At 45.6% G+C, this 16,944-nt stretch overlaps 1 protein-coding gene across 2 annotated transcripts in view; it reads left to right on the top strand.

Moving 5' to 3' along the window:
* Fbln5 (fibulin 5) overlaps window positions 1-16,944 on the top strand; it is a 74,079-nt gene that overhangs the window by 35,626 nt on the left and 21,509 nt on the right. For both annotated transcript variants that reach the window (XM_031356000.1, XM_031355999.1), the window contains exon 5: window positions 15,527-15,649. In XM_031356000.1, coding sequence (XP_031211860.1) covers window positions 15,527-15,649 — 123 coding nt within the window. The remainder of the gene's footprint in view (window positions 1-15,526; window positions 15,650-16,944) is intronic.

Below are 16,944 nucleotides of genomic sequence, written 5' to 3'. Positions count from 1 at the left end.
GTGTTCTCTTGTATTTCTTTGAGGGTGCTATTTATGTCTTTCTTAAAGTCCTGTATCATCACCATGAGTGAAACTGTCCCGCATTTCATGAACCGGGTTCTGCCTCGACCGAGGGAAGAGAGGAGACATGAAACACAGAGTTCGAGAACAAAAGGACAGGAAGCCAAGTTGAGGGTTTCCAATCAAGGCTCGTCTTTACTTTGGGGGTTCAGCATTTATATACAAGAGAACAAACTGAATCTCTAGGTTACAATGACATTTGAATAACATAAGGAATTCGGGAGGAGTCAGGAAGAGTCCAAACAAAGTCAAGGGGGACGTCCAAGGGAAGCTGGCTGCTGGGCTGAAGGTGGAGACTCAGGACATCCTGCAGGTCTCAGCTCAGGGGCGTGGCTGGAGGCGCAGTCTACTGTGGGGGAGGAGGTTAACAACAGATGTCCTCAGGCTGTATACATGCCAGCCAGCAGGCGTAGTTTCCGTGAGCCTTTGTTTCAGGCACAGCAGGCATGAGTCGAGTCTGGGGTGTCAAGCTCCGATGTCTTGCAGCTGAGGGACCCCAACACATGAGAAGTGATTTTATATCTGAATCTTGCTTTTCCGGTGTAATGGTGTGTCCAGGACTTGCTATGGTGGGAGAATTGGGTTCTGATGATGCCAAGTGACCTTGGTTTGTGTTATTTTCTTAGGCTTGCCGCCTGCCATCAGGTTATCTCTAGTGCTACCTGCCCTTGCTAAATCTGATTGGAGCCTGTCCTTCCTGTGATCTTGATTCTGTCAGAACTCACAGAGTCAAGCTGTCTCTGTGATCCTGTGATTTTGGGATCCTGTGATCCTGGGCTTGTTAGATCACCTGGAAGTGGGGCTTTCTCTGTGTGTTGTGGGACTGGCTACGGAGCTTGCACCCAAGGTCTGCTCTGGACACCAGCCCAGACAGACTGGAGGGAACCCAAGTCACTGGGCTGGCAGAGTTCCAGTGTGCCTGGTCCTGTGGGTCCCAGTTACTCCCAGTGTTGGGACAGATGTTGGTTCTTCCTCACCTCTGATCCTGGGTGTGTCAGAGCGCCTGGGAGTGGAACTTCCTCTGGGTGTTGTGGGACTGGCTCTTTACTAATTTTTTTAAAGCTTCATTTCAATTTTTTGGGCACACAACATTTGTTGTGTAGTCTGTTGTCGACTGAAACATCATTTTGTCTTAGGGCACACAACATTTTCCTATTATTAAGATCAAAAAATATTCTAGTTTTCGCTGTGATTACATCTACATCTGTGACGTATATAGTGGTGAGTTTTTTAAATTACAGTTATTAGGATTTATATTTTTCATATTGATTTCCACCTAATTGCATTCTCATCAGGAAACATGGTCTGCCTGACACAGGTTCTGGGAAATTCATTTGTAATATATTTATTATTTTCATGTTTGCAGTGCCCAGCCCAGTACCAAGAACATAGAATTTGCTTAGTGAATGTTTGCAGAGACGGTGAATGATGATGTCTATTAACCATCTGTCACAGGAGTTGTCTCTTCCTGAAGTCAGACTATCCATTTCTTTCAGCTAGATTGAATTTTAGAGTAGCCTTCACATTCAGAAACGTGATGACCTGAAGAGCAGTCCTCTGTCCTGCTCACTTCTGTGGACTTTGGTTCCAGAAGCAGAGACGGGAGGTTTGCTTCTTGTCAAACTGTTGACTCGAGACTCCACCACAGTCTTAAACATCAAAGATTTAGATAATGACCCACTTATCTATTGCGTGACCAGCAGAGTGACAATTTTTCCATAATAGCAATAATTTTGTAAACTCATTTAAGGTGTCATATCCCCTAGTAAATCTCTCTCTCTTTCTCTCTCTCTCTCTCTCTCTCTCTCTCTCACTTTGTATGTGTGTTATGTATGTGGTATGAATGTATGTATGTGTTTACATAGACAAGCTCATGTATACATATAGGTATGCTTGAGTGCATGTGCATGCAGAAGCCAAAGGCCAGCATTGATTTCTCCCTTAATTGTTCTCCACTTAATTTTTTTTGAGACAGGGACTCTCACTGAATCTGGAGTTGATTGGCCAGCTGGCCAGCAAGCCCAGGGATCCTTCTTTCTCTGCCTGTCCAGTGTTAGGGTTACAGACACACATCACCATGCTTGGCTTTTACATGGATACTAGGTATCTAAACACAGGCTTTCATGCTTACACAGCAGGCACTCTACCAATGGAGCTATCTCCCCAGCTCCTCAAGCGAATCTCTCTCTATCTTTTTTATTAGATATTCTCTTTATTTACATTTCTAATGATATCTCCTTTCCCGGTTTCCCCTCCGAAAAAAACCCCTGTTCCCTCCCCACTTCCCCTGCTCACCAACCTACCCTCTCCTGCTTCCTGGCCCTGGCATTCCCCTACACTGGCATAGACCCTTCACAGGACCAAGGGCCTCTCCTTCAAGGGAATCGCTTATCTTGTTGAATCCTCCAAACTCAGGCATGATGCTTTTATTTATTTTATGCATATGAGCATACTGTCGCTGTCTTCAGACACACCAGAAGAGAGCATCAGATCCTATTACAGATGGTTGTAAGCCACTGTGTGGTTGCTGGGAATTGAACTCAGGACCTCTGGAAGAGCAGTCAGTGCTCTCAAACTCTGAGCCCTCTCTCCATCCCCGATGCTTTTATTTAAAGAAAAAAAATGAAAGGGTTGACATCAACCTAGTTAGCAGCTGGCTAGTTAAAAATTTTAGATGTCCACTAACCATCTCTGCCCACTTTTATCATTTATAACAAGGTGGTAATGTCTTAAACTTGCCCAGAAAGGATGTATGTGAATAAAAACCAGACTTAGCTCTGCTTGTGACGAGCAGTAGACAAGGAACGGAAACGCCCAATCTGTTCAGCACAGCATCTGTCGGCACAGTTGGCTAAACGGGGAAGTCACACGAAGCTCCAGCCGAGCAGCACACTTCCTGTACTGGCTGGTTTTGTGTGTCAACTTGACACAGGCTGGAGTTATCACAGAGAAGGGAGTTTCAGTTGGGGAAGTGCCTCCATGAGATCCAGCTGTGGGGCATTTTCTCAATTAGTGATCAAGGGGGTAGGGCCCATTGTGGGTGGTGCCATCCCTGGGCTGGAAGTCTTGGGTTCTATAAGAAAGCAAGATGATCAAGCCAGGGGAAGCAAGCCAGTAAGGAACATCCCTCCATGGCCTCTGCATCAGCTCCTGTTTCCTCACCTGCTTGTGTTCCAGTCCCGACTTCCTCTGGTGATGAACAGCAACATGGAAGTGTAAGCTGAATAAACCCTTTCCTCCCCAACTTGTTTCTTGGTCATGATGTTTATACAGGAATAGAAACCCTGACTAGGACACTTCCCTTTATGGGTCAGTGACTACTTTGGCATGTTAATGTGAGAAAAAGAAATCACTAGTTGCATCTTCTTAGCAGCCATCTTGATATGCCTGTCAGACAGGTCCAGAGGGAAATATTAGGACATTCTGACTCCAGAGCAAATCCTAGGAAACACGGCAGTGTTTCTAACATATACGAATGTGTAATTACATACAATATATCAACACATAATTAATATATACCAATATGTTATATTAATATAAATGTTAATTATATATTCATATATGTTTTATATAGTACCCATGTATGCTATAAAAACTGTGTTATAGAAACACTGAATACATGTTCATATATAATTTATAGAAACATGGCAGTGTTTATAACATATATTTATGATATATATTTATAATGTATATACATATATATGTTGTAAAAGCTGTGTTATAGATACATAGCCATGTTTCTATACTGCAACAAGCTCTTTAACCCTCTCTCTGAGATAGTGATTAATTATAATGTTTGTAGAAACACTGTGATGGAGGCCTAACCAAAAGCAGAGATGCACACTCTGCTTCAAGTCCTTTCTTCTTCTTTTTTAACTTTTTTTAATTGGATGTTTTCTTTATTTACAATATCTCCTTTCCCAGGTTCCCCTCCAAAACCAAAATAAATAAAATAAAATAAAATAACTAAAACAAACCCCTGTTCCCTCCCCCACTCCTCCTGCTTACCACCCCACCCCCTCCCTTTTACTGGCCCTGGCATTCCCCTACACGGGGGGCATAGAACCTTCACAGGGCCTCTCTGCCCATTGATGACCGACTTGGCCATCCTCTGCTATACATATGGTGCTGGAGCCATGAGTCCCCACCGTGTGTACTCTTTGGTTGGTGGTTTAGTCCCTGGGAGCTCTGAGGGTACTAGTTAGTTCATATTGTTGTTCATCTTAAGGGGCTGTAAACCCTTCAACTCCTTGGGTCCTTTCTCTAGCTCCTTCATTGGGGACCCTGTGCTCAGTTCAGTGGATGGCTGTGAGCCTCTACATCTGTATTAGTCGGGTACTGTCAGAGCCTCTCAGGAGACAGCGATATCAGGCTCCTGTCAGCCAGCACTTAAGTGGTGTTAGGAGAGTCTCTCCCATCAGGCTGCCTCTTGCCTTTAGTTTTTCCTACCTGGCTACAGTGCCCTGTGTATGTATACCTGCTTTGTATGCTGAGGAGGCAAGTCACAGACTTCTTGGCATTGCTTCCTCTTGTGTCCTCCAGGGGGCGTCCTCTGTCTGCCTCAGCTCAGGTAGACACCTGAGCTCTCAGAGGATCCTGTTGGTCAGCTTCTCTACAGGCAACAATCTGGAGACTTGTTCTTTTAGAGGAGGTGGACTTGGACTTGTATAGGAAGGTGTCCCTGAAGGTCACTGTGGAGCCAGTTTGGGATCTGAGCCTGGCTTTCAAACCTTTCTTCCTCTCTTTTCATTTAGAAGACAGATCCTTCTGTTTCTCCTCCTCCACTAGTGAAATAAGAGGATCTTGTCTTAGTACCAGTCCCCAACTGGGAAGACCAGCCCCCGACTGGCATTGCGATAAAGACTTGGTTTACAATCGATCCTACTCAGTTGCTATCATCATTAATTCTCTTTACACATGAAAAAAAAAAACAGGGTTTTAGGGGCTGACAAAAAGAACCCCTCAGAATTTGTTTTACATTATGTGTCTAAAAAGTGAGGTCAGGAGGATTTGAACCAGGTCTGGCACCAGCTTCCCTGTGGCTACCTCCCTGGTGCCCTTTGAACCCAAACTTTAGAGGCTGAATTTACCTTCCACTCTAACTCAGAGCTCTCTGTAGCTGCTTTCTTTCCATTGTCTCTCTCTGCTTTCCTGGTTTTCATCTCCAGCGTCTTTCTCCCTGCACTAAGGTGCAGAAGACGAGTGGGCTGTGTGAGTACAGAGCTGAGATCCTCAGGGCACAGCCTGTCTGCTGTGGACTTCCTTCTGGGGTTTAGCTGTAGAGCACAGGTCACTTGTTTATCTCTCTGATTAGGAACAGTCTGTGAAAGTTGGAATAAAGCCGAGTGAAGAAATAGGCTTTGATTTTCAGCCATCAACTTCTGCGTTGTGGTAAAACACACACGATATAAAATGTGCTGCCTCGGCCATCTTCAGGGGTACTACTCAGCCGTGTTGAGTGTATTTACACTGATTCAGACTCTTATCTTTCAACTTGAAAGCTCTGCACCTATGGAGCAACCATCTCTTTGCCTAGAAACCATCATTGTACTCTCTGGCTCTACTTGACTCCTATGGGCATGTCACAGAAGAGGGGTCAGGTAATAAGTATCTGTCCCTTGCAACTGGCCTGTTTTACATAACAGAATGTCATCAGGATTCCCCCAGTTTGTCACATGTAACTACATGTTACTCTAGTGGAGTAACATGGAGCTCTAGTCAGTCTCCCCCAGTATCCCTGAGACGAGGAGCCTGAGTCTGTGTCCTATGAGGGTTTATTGTCCTGATGACAGGTAAGTGTGGGATACAGTGCCCGAATCCTGGCTCCAGTGATCATTCACTCTGCTGGCTGGGACATGCGCCTTGATGCACTGTTACACCGAACTAGCAGTGCAAACCTCAGAGAGCAGCTGGGAGGATACGGTGAGATACTGTTGGTGGAGCAGTCAGTGTGGGTGTTTGTGTTTGCACTTTGCATGTGAGTGTGCGTGTATAAAGGTTGGAGGATAACCTTGGATGCCATTTTCTGCATCATGGTCCTTTCCTTTGAGACAGGTTCTCTCATTGGCTTGGAGATGATCAATTAGGCTAGACTGGATGACCAGCAAGCAGCAGGGATCCTTCACTATATCTCTCCAGCCTGTGCTACCTTGTCGTTTTTATGTAGACTTTGGGGATTGAACTCAAGCCCTTGTGTTTGTGAGGCAAGGACTCTATCAATTGAACCATGCCCTGGTTCCATCTATGTACTTAGGAGGTATGTTGCTCTTCTGTACTTGGTGCAAGCTCTTGGAGAGCAGGTGATGAAGTTCCTATCGGTGATAAGGAAGCTGAGACATGGAAGGTCAGCAATGTGTGCAGGTTTATCCTGGTAAGCAGGTGAGAGACTGAGAGACTGATCAGGGGCCCTCTCACCTCAGGGGTGGGAAGGGCACGGGAAGAGCACACCTGCAGATTTCCTCACTAAGGGAGCCCAGGAGGGAATGTTTGTTGCTGCTGCTGGACTGATTAATTCCTCGGGGTGGATTTGCACACCTGCATATTCTCACATGAGTAGCAGGGCTCATGAGGGTTTTGCTCTGGAAAAATAGATTGCACTTCTACTTGTATCCTAAGGGGCGCTGCTGATATGTGCTTTCAGGGCAGGGAGGGTCATTATTTTCTTTCCTCAACACTTCTCAGAATAAACTTTCTCTGAAAGGAAGCTCTATCAGGCATGGCTGCGAAAGTCTGATAGACTAATAATAGTCTAATATTTTGATGTGCTGATCCCCAGTGTGATGGAACAGAAAGTGAGATCTTGGGAGGTGATGACGTTTGGATGAGGTCATGAGGGTGGTACCCTCTGCTGGGACTTAGAAAGGGTCAAAGAGCCTTGGGGTCTTTATCCTATCTTCCAATCCCCAATGAAAAGTGGTGGTGTCATTAATTAAGATAGAGCCCTGGGAATGGGGAACTGGTGGGTGCGTGCGTGCGTGCATGCGTGTGTGCATGTGTGTGTATGTGTGTGTACGTGTGTGTGTGTGTGTGTGTGTGTGTGTAGTTCACAGACTTCGACACTGAGAAAAAGCAGACAGGAGTATATTGGGCATGGTAGTGCATGATGTTAATCCCAGGACTTTGGAGGCAGAAAGCAGGTGGATCTCTGTGAGTTCCTGGGCAGCCAGGGCTACAGAGTAAGACCCTGTCTCAAAATGAAATGTAAAAAGAATGAGGTGGAGGAGTTGCCTCAGAGAAGACAAGAAAACAGTACATTTGGGGAGCCAGGAAAATTTCAGGATATAAGATCCATGCATTTATGAGCTGTGATCTTATGGATTTGGTGAAAAATAAGGCTGTGTCCTGTAGGAAAATCTTGGCCTTTCTCCTGCTTGGGATCTCTGCACTTTGGCCATCACCTCGGGGAAGTGTTTCTAAGAACTTAGTTAAGATCTGGGGAATGGAGTTTACTCATGGAAAACCCAACACTACTAGTGAACCAATAGGAGGGAAGGACTTTCAAGACACGTGTTGCTGTAGGTGCAGTGGCACAGTTGGTACCCACCATTACAGGATTGAATTGTAGAGGTGGGTGTGTACTGGAACAGCAATCTGTGTGGGTCAGGCTGCATTAGGAGTTTTATTTATTTATTTTAAAAGATTTATTTTAAATTACGTCGATGTGTGTGTGTGGGGGGGCATGTACATATGTGAGTGTGTGAGTGCTCCTACCTGTGATAGCCAGAAGAGGACATCAGATCCCACAGAGCTGGAGCTGCAGGTGGTTGAGGGTGGCCAGATGTGGGTGCTGGGACCTATACTTCCATATCCTGAAGGAGCAGTGTGGACTCTTAACCTTTGACCCAGCACCTGTTAGGGGCTTTAATAGTACTCAATAGTACTCTAAATTCTCAGTGCATCCACAGGGGAGGGGTGGCGACAGAAGCTCCTTGGATATAAGAATCCTCGGATATTCATGTCTCTTACTACAAACTTGCCTAGTATCTGTGCATAATCTGCTCACCCACCAGAAGCTCAACCATCTCTAGACTGCTTGTGACATCTGGTACAACATGAATGCTATGCAAGTAGTGGCGATATTGTGTTTTTTGGGTGGGGACCGATGATGAGACAAAAACTTTCTTGATGCATGTCACCCTGCCACTTGGGAAGAGACAGAGGCAGAAGGGTTGAGCCTTTGAAGCCAGCCATGGCGACATAGTAAGATGCTGTTAAAGTGGTGGTGGGGAATAAAGTTGGTACACTTTTGAGTTTCCAATGTCCTAAATCTGCAGCTGGATGAGTCTGTGACTGCGGAACCCATGGATACCAAGGACTGAATGTGTTGTTGTAGCCAGCAGGCTTTATCTTAAAGAATTGTGTTTTAGATACTTAACCCTTCTCCCCACCCCCAACAGTTTATCCTGAGCGCTGCCTGAAAGCCTAAGCGTTGTATGGGCACCGAACTCAGGCAGCAGTCAGAGGAGTGTAGCACCTTGTTATGCATAGTGTAGTCCCTGAGCCACGTGCGTTGGTGTCACCAGGGGGCTGTCAAGTGTACAGCATCTTAGAATCCCGTTTTAACAAGATCCTCACTGACTCATATATACACGAAAGTTGAAAAGCCTTGCTGTCCCACAGATTCCTCTGCCCCAGACTCATTTAAATCTCTTTGAAATAATACATCTCCCCAAGCCTCTGCCCCGGAGCATCTCATTGTAGTCAGTGATTCGTGTGGACAGCGAGGTTTGGAAAATGCTGCCTGGTGTACATCCAAACCTCTTCTCTGTTGATGGACAAATGGCAAGAATTTAATAAGTGGAAATCTAAGTTGAGTACTATGCTGTTTGCTTTGTAGTCACAATAATGGCCTCAGTCTTAAGGCCCTAAAACCATGTCCAGGTTGCTGATCAGCAGGCTGATCCTCTTACTTTGAGAACATCTTGTCTCATGATGCCTAAGAAAACCTCTGTATTGTCTCCTGTTCCCAGCAGTGGCCACCCATAACTCTGGCACAAGTGGACTGGACTTGGCCAATTCACTCCCCATTTTGAAAGCAAGCTCAGCCAGTTGCTGTTTATTATGCATTCTGTGGATGAAAATAATTACCCCCCCAACCAATATGATCCTCATTACTGACATACTTAGTCTATGTGGAAGATGAGAGCTAAGGCCATCTGAGAACATTCCTCCAACCTCTCACTTTATGGATAGATGAATAACATCCAGGGAGAATCTGGGTCTCAGATTCCAGCTGCATTCATCCATGATGGAAGGATTCTTTTGTTGTTGTCTGGAAAATGGACCACACATTTGTTGCCTAATTAGTGGTACCAATGCTTAATATCAAGAATTGAGAAAAGGGCTGTAAACATGGAGGGATTTTTGACTCCTAATGATCATGCAAGACCATCAGGCACATGGAGAGCAGATGTGCTAGGAATTTAGCAAGCGAGTTCTCAAACGCTGAGGTCTTTAATTAAGCAGGTGTTTGGGAAGTAGGTCCTGTGTGGCTTCCAGGCTTGGCTGGGTTGGGCTGCCTGAAAAAATGGCAGGGCCCCAGCCCAGCAGCCGGGCTGGAATAGCCTTCCTGCAGAGGTGCAGGAATGCAGCACTATTATTCTTCCAGTTCTTATCAAACCCCACTAGCTTGGGCAAGGAAGGAACCAAAAATGGGCTGGAAAAACATGGTTCACCGGCTAAAAATCTACTACCACAGAAATGATTTCTGCCATGTTCAAAAAGGAAGATCGGAGCCCATGGGAAGGTGTGGACATGAAGTACCCTTGGACAGCTGTTGCCCAGCAAGAATGTTTCCCTTTGGCTAGGGCTTTTCTCACACTAGAGCAGGCACGCTTGGCGGAGGCTCCCTAAATGAGCTCCACTTGTTCACAGAATTGGACTTCAGGTGCAGAAAGGGAAAATTCAGACCAGGCAGGGTTGAGGAATGACTATGGCATTCTGTAAGTCATGTCCCTTCACGTTTCGGCTGTCCATCATTCTAGAAGGACTCAAGAGTGCAGAGGTGGAAAGTGAAGGATGGTGTCTGCCATTTTTCTCCTCTTGCCATCATCTCTGACTGTGTGTGGGATCTGAGGGAGAGAGGCCCTGGCCATGTCCACACAGCCCAGTGAGCCTCAGTGCTAAGGTTTTGGGTGTCTCTGTTAAATTCTAGACCATGGCCCACAGGAGGCAGAAGCCAGACTTTCATGGTTGGGAGGGACAACTTGTCACTGGCAATATATTGGAACCTCTGAGCACCGGTTCTGTGGTAGGCACTGGTGATGGGGTGAGCATCCTTGGTAGTTTAACAATCTCCCAGCAGCCTGGGAGGCAGCCATCTTAGTAGCTATTAACACCAACAGGTTCCAGAGGAGGGTGCTGGGTACATTCTGTCCTTCCGAGTTATCAGTGCAGGAACCTGGGCCCACATTCATCAATGTCAGTTCCTCAGGTTCTTATTCTTTTAACACCACAGCCATTTCTGAAGAGGTCTCAGCCCATGGCGGCTTTCTTCTCCCTCTTGAACTTTGGTGCTGTGAGGATGGTTCCAGAAATGCTCTCCCCATGGCATGGGAGAGCCATGAGTATTCGTTTTTTAACTTTTAAAAATTGTATGTATATATGTATGTATGCATGCATGCATGTATCCTCTTACTTCTAGTTAAGATGTGTATGTGGAGGTCAAAGAATATCTTGTTTTTTTGTTTTTTGTTTTGGTTTTTAGAGACAGGGTTTCTCTGTATAGCTCTGGCTGTCCTGGAACTCACTCTGTAGATCAGGCTGGCCTCGAACTCAGAAATCCACCTGCCTCTGCCTCCCACGTGCTGGGATTAAAGGTGTGCGCCACCACCCGGCCAAAGAATATCTTATGTGAGTCCATGCTCTCTTTGTAAAACATGAGTCCTGGAATCGAATCAAACCCCGGCTGTCAGGCTTAGGGCCAGGTGCTTTTATCTACTGAGCTGCCACACCAGTCCCATCACTTATGCTTTTAAATTTTAAATGTTTTGTCTCCCCCCCCCCACAATGTTTTGCTATGTTGTCCTACTTGGCCAGATACTCAGTGTGTAGCCCAAGCTGGCTTTGATCTTTTGGCAATCCTTCGGCCTCAGCCTCCCAGGGACTGGGATTACAGATATGTGCCACCACATTCAGCTTATATAACTTTAAAACTTTTAAAATTTTTGTTTACACCATGTAAGTACATCTCACATGGGTGTGGATACCCACAGAGGCCAGAAGAGGGAGTCAGATTTCTTAGAGCTAGAGTTACAGATGGTTGTGAGCCTTCTCACGTAGGTTCTGGGCCCCAAACTCGAATCCTCTGGAAAGAGAGCAGGCACTCTGAGCCACTTAGCCAGCTTCCCAGCCCACGTTTCAAAGAGCATCTTCCTTCAGTTAGAATTATCGATAGGAAAATAGTATCAATATGTCACTGTTAACTTTCAGGAGAGGACACCACAAGGTAGAGCATCTATCTCTGTGTGAGTATACACATGTGGCACCAGCAGGCATACATTTGCACGTTACTCACACTGCAATGTGTCTATGATGGAACATTGCCTATAGTGGTCATATATGGAAATTATTAGCTAATTAACTGGAAATCAATGCTAAGGTGCTTTTGAAACTGTTTCATACAGGACAAAAAAAAAAAAAGGTGTTGTGTGTGGTGCTTTCTGAGACGGACATCAACTGAGCTCAAGCTGGCAGCAGGATGCCCACAATGTCTTCAGAGAACTCAGAGACTGGAGTGCTGGTCCGACATGGCTTCCACTGCACATTTTGCTTCAGGGTCTAGGGCCTGTGGTAGCTTGTGGAAGGCAGCCCCTTCTCATACTGCCTCTTGAGTCAGAGTGAAAGAATGTTTTGTTGTCCCCAGGATGGTTGGCAGTTGTGAAGTGATGAGATAAGCCAGTACCTCCATTTGGTGCCTCTGTGAGACCTTGGCTAGTTTTAGAGGGCCTGCCTGCCTTCATACTGCTGCGGCCTATATCAGCTCATTGCCTGACTAAACAGATGAGACTTGGCGAATAGCATGAAATGCTGGATGAGTTACCTCATGTCGAGCACTGTCCTGGGTCCAGGTGTCCACTCTGCCTATGGCTTTCCTCAAAAGGCATCAAAGCACAGTAGCGACTGGTCTGATGGCTTCTCTGAGTTTTCTGCCACCGAGAAGACCATCCTGGGGACACGTGAAGGACACAGTGTCTCATGGAACAACAGAGCTGTGGGATTTGGTGAGGTGAGGAGTTCTTTTTGGGTGGGAGCACACTGGGCTTTTCCAGGTTCTAGAAAATGTCATGAGCACTTTCCTCAAAGGCTAAAAGGCTCATCACCTGGACAGCAGAGGACGTAGTCCCACCTGGGGAGAGACCCATCATAATTACTGTGGTAGACTCCTCAGGTCTACCAGGCAGCTGACTCAGGCTGCAACTCCTGAGAGGAGGCAGGGAGCTGGTAGATGTGTAAGGAGGGCTGGAGGTTTGGACGGATACACACACACACACACACACACACACACACACACACACACACACATATATACACACACACATACACACTCACACAATACACACATACACTCACACACATACTCACACACACTCACACATATACAATACACTCAGACACACACACACTCAGACACACATTTACACATACACTCACACATACATACTCATACACACACACATACTCACACACACATACACACATACACTCACACACTCACATATACACACATCCACTCACACACACACTCACACACACTCACACATAATACACTCAGACACACACTCACACACACACTCACACACACTCACATACACACTCACACATATACATACACTCACACACACATACATTCACACACACACACACACACTCACACACACATACATTCACACACACATACACTCACACACACCACACAGCATAAAGAATGAATACATGAATGAATAAGTGATTGTACTCTCAACATTCTTTTCTCTGAGGAGGCCGTTCCTAACTATCACACAGGAAAGGAAACAGACATGACTGCACACGAGGATAATGACACCTGCTCAGGTTGCCATAACTTGTGCTTTTCCACTGATGCAGAAAATGACACCCTGCCAAAGAATGTCCTTGGAGCCATTCTATGTATTTTTCCTTCTGTTATTTAAGTCAGATGTATTTAATGTAAGCAATTCAGTCCTGAGCTGGAATCTGCAAAGCCTCATTCACCCCCTTGTGGAAACACAGACTGAATGTTCAGTTTGGGTTCCTCGGGCAGGTGTGTAAGCTGACAGTGCTTTGCAGGGTGGTGCGCACTTTAAAATTCCACATTCCCAAATCCTGTCAGTCAGTTGGCCGAGGAAGCCTGGCTAGGATTTAACAGTGCTATTGTTCCAGGGATCTATGGATCCACTGAGTTTTCAAAACAGACTTTATATAGACAAGTCCATTTAAAATATATAGTAAAAGTTGATTAAGTGAAAATTAAATCTAAAATTTTAAATTCATTAATTAAATGTGTGTGTGTTTGTGTTCATGCAGGCACATATGTGTGTGTTTGCATGTGCATGCATGTGTCTGTATATGTGCATATGCACTTGTGTGTGTGTATGTATGTATGTATGTATGTATGTGTGGTATGTGTGTGTATGTATAGGTAGTCATGCTATGGCATGCAGCTCAGTGTACAAACTGTGTGAGTCAGTTCTCTCTGTCCACCATATGAATTCCAGGAATTGAATTCAGGTTGTCAGGGATGGCAGGTACACTTCCTTCTTTATTAACTGACCCATCTTGTTGGCTTTACATGTGTCCAGGCTTGAATGCTTTGTGTGTGTGTGTGCTCACTTGCATGTGTATGTGTTTGTGTGCAGGTACAATAGACCCATGTTGAAGTCCTATGTGTCCTCCTGAGATCAGTGTGCTGTGCTTCGTTTCTGCAGGACTTTTCTGATGTTTATGTTACATGTCACAAAGGCAGAGGCCTAGGGACTTGTCACTATGGCTTTCCAACAGCTCCTCACCTCCTTTTGGTCACATTTCACACGTCACTCTCCTCAAATCAGGGACAAGAACAGAGACTCCCAAAGTTGTTCCCAGGGTATAATCACCATCCATCACTCTCTGCTGGGAAAATGTAAATATGTCCTACTGGAGGGTGGCATTATTTATTGTCATAAGCCTGGAAGTAGATTGGGACAGGAGTGGCCACTGGCCAAGCATTATTCCCTGGCTCCCCAGGGAGGCTGGGCTGTATGGGCCGAGCTGGGATAGAAGGGGGAGGCAAAGGGCAGGGGCAGGAGTTTGCAGCAGAGAACTGGGCAGGGACCTTGCACATCACCTTGTCATGGTGGAATGAAGGTGCTCCTTCCTAGGACCAAGACTCTTGAGGATATTCATGCCTAGAGCAGTGACGATTGGCTCCACATGGGACCCAGACGCCATGTTATTTTACAGTCTAGCAGGGATCCATCAGTTCTCTTAGTGTTGGCTTGTTGTGTGTGGATAGTGGATTGTCACTTAACCTGAGGACACCACTGCTTACTTGGTTGAATATTACGTTCAGCTATGCTGGCTTCCTGAGCACACAGCATGCCAAAGCCAGTGCTGTTGAGTAAAGGCTTGTCTCAAGGCACTCACACTTTGGGATCCTGGAGCCTCCTAGCTCCAGGACACATGCAAACATGTTACCTGTGATTGAATTCAGGACCTCATGCATGTCAGGCAGGTACACTATGTCCTCAGCCCAAAGATACCATTTGAGTAGATGGGGAGGAAGTTTGCAGTTTGCAGCAGATATACAAAATGGGTTGTAGAGAAGTCAGTAATAGCTCACTTCTTTGGATAGGCCCTCCTGCATCTGCTTGGTTCCAGCTGTGTTCTCTGTTATCTCCTCACATAGAAGACTTGAGTCAGTCAAGAGGAGGCATGGGCTAAGCTTGTAGCTTGGTGTTTACTGTTTCCTCAGCTCTATTTGCCCAGCTGTAAAGTGGGCTCATGAAGTCCCGTGAGGATAAATGTGGGCTTCAGCGAACCACACAGTGAATGGTAGCTTTCAATGGTACTTCTGACTTGCTGCTGGTCCATTTGGCAGAGGTGGAGAGAAGCTATCAATGAGCAAATCCAGCTGTCGTCATGAAAGAGGGGATGATGGGAAGGATAGGCAGGAGAGACCCAGATCAAAAGAAGGAGTCACTGTCAGTGTACTGCACGTTCAGAGAAGGCTGACAAAGGTCAAGAAGGATAAAGGCTGACGAACAGGGCGAACGGCTGTGTTTCCTCCCCTATGTGTAGTTCTCTGAGCAAAAGCCACTCTAGAGGCCAGCGTGTCTCAAAAGTGCCCGTCAGGAAAATACTCTGCTCTTGGTGTAACCCAGTGATTTTACCAGCAGCCTCTCAGCTGAGACAGAGGCACAGCTTGCACCTCTGATGGCTCCAGGGTTCTTAGATGTGGGAGGCATTCTTTGGAATCATTTTTGTGTTACAGATGTAGACGAGTGTGCAACAGACTCACACCAGTGCAACCCTACCCAGATCTGTATCAACACGGAAGGAGGTTACACCTGCTCCTGCACAGATGGGTACTGGCTTCTGGAAGGGCAGTGCCTAGGTAAGAGCTCCTCAAGGCTCCGAGAGAGAAATTCTGGGGAGTTGATGGTTGTCATGGATACAGTACAATGTGGGAACGGTACGAGGCCCAGGTACATTTTTCTTTGGGACTATATAGAAAACTATGGAATGACCTTACACATGTCACCATCCATTAAAATAAGTTTTCACCATCACTAGCATTTCATATTTTTTTTGAAAGTACATTTTAAGGGATTTGGCATAAATTTGCTGAAATCCTCCTGCCTTCAGAAAGCTTATAGCTAAACCAGGAAGTGGTACAAGCGAGGGTTATTCTACTCTGGTTAGAAATAGTCCTAAGCCAAGGGAATACTTTTGCTTTGTTACAGGAATGTTTCACATCTCAAAGTTAGATCAAGAGTCCCAGCGTCATCCTTTCTAGCACTGATACCTGCCACACCACTCTGCCCACCCACAGCTGTGTTCTTTCCAAAGATGTCAATCATCACTAATTGACAGTTTTATCCCTTGCAGTTGTCATTGGCTAGGGATATTTTTTTTTCTTATCCTCTAAATTTGCATTTATCCAAGTTACCTTAAAGTTAGAATCAAATAACAGTATAGAATATGTACACAAGTGGAAACAAACAAACAAACAAACAAAATCCTTTCTTCCAGGTCTCTGGATTGAGGCTAAAATTGGGTTTACTTTGTGATCTATCTGAAGAGACCCTGAGGCATGATAAGCTGCCTGGTCTTGGCCTGCTTCTCTGCAGGCAGGCACAGAAAAGCTGATGGCACATGGGCCTCCTGGAATATGATAGTCCCTATGCATTTAAACCAACCTCCGTTCTAATGGAAAATGTGATGCTACTATGCTTGAATGTAAGCCGACCAGTGAGAGGGAGTTATTTGTACAGGAACTTCTTATGTAGAACTCCAGAGCTGGAAAGGATGTTTGATATTATGTCATCTAACTTTTATAGAGTTGGAGACAAACTCAAAGAGGAGGAACATTTTGGATAAACTTAAAACAAGTTGGGTCTAATGTTGATGTCTCTGGCTTTCCCAGTCAGATTTTTTTCTTACCACAAAGGGCACTTAAGATGTGGGGCAGGGTACATGGGCTCGTCATAGATGCATAGAGGGCAAATCTCTCCATCTGAGAGATGCCAAAAGATGTTGCTCTTCTGCTTGTCAATTTGTTCTCTTTCACAGAGGACTATAGAGGGAAGCTCATTGGTACATAACTTGCCTACATGGCATGGTCCATTAGTATTCACATGTGACCTAGAGCCCTTTCTTAATTTTTGTGGATCCCATGCCTTCCCTTGG

The sequence above is a fragment of the Mastomys coucha genome, unplaced genomic scaffold (assembly GCF_008632895.1).
Source record: "Mastomys coucha isolate ucsf_1 unplaced genomic scaffold, UCSF_Mcou_1 pScaffold6, whole genome shotgun sequence".
Lineage (NCBI taxonomy): Eukaryota > Metazoa > Chordata > Mammalia > Rodentia > Muridae > Mastomys > Mastomys coucha.
Note: the sequence above shows the minus strand (reverse complement) of the source record. Positions and strands in the feature narration are given on the sequence as shown.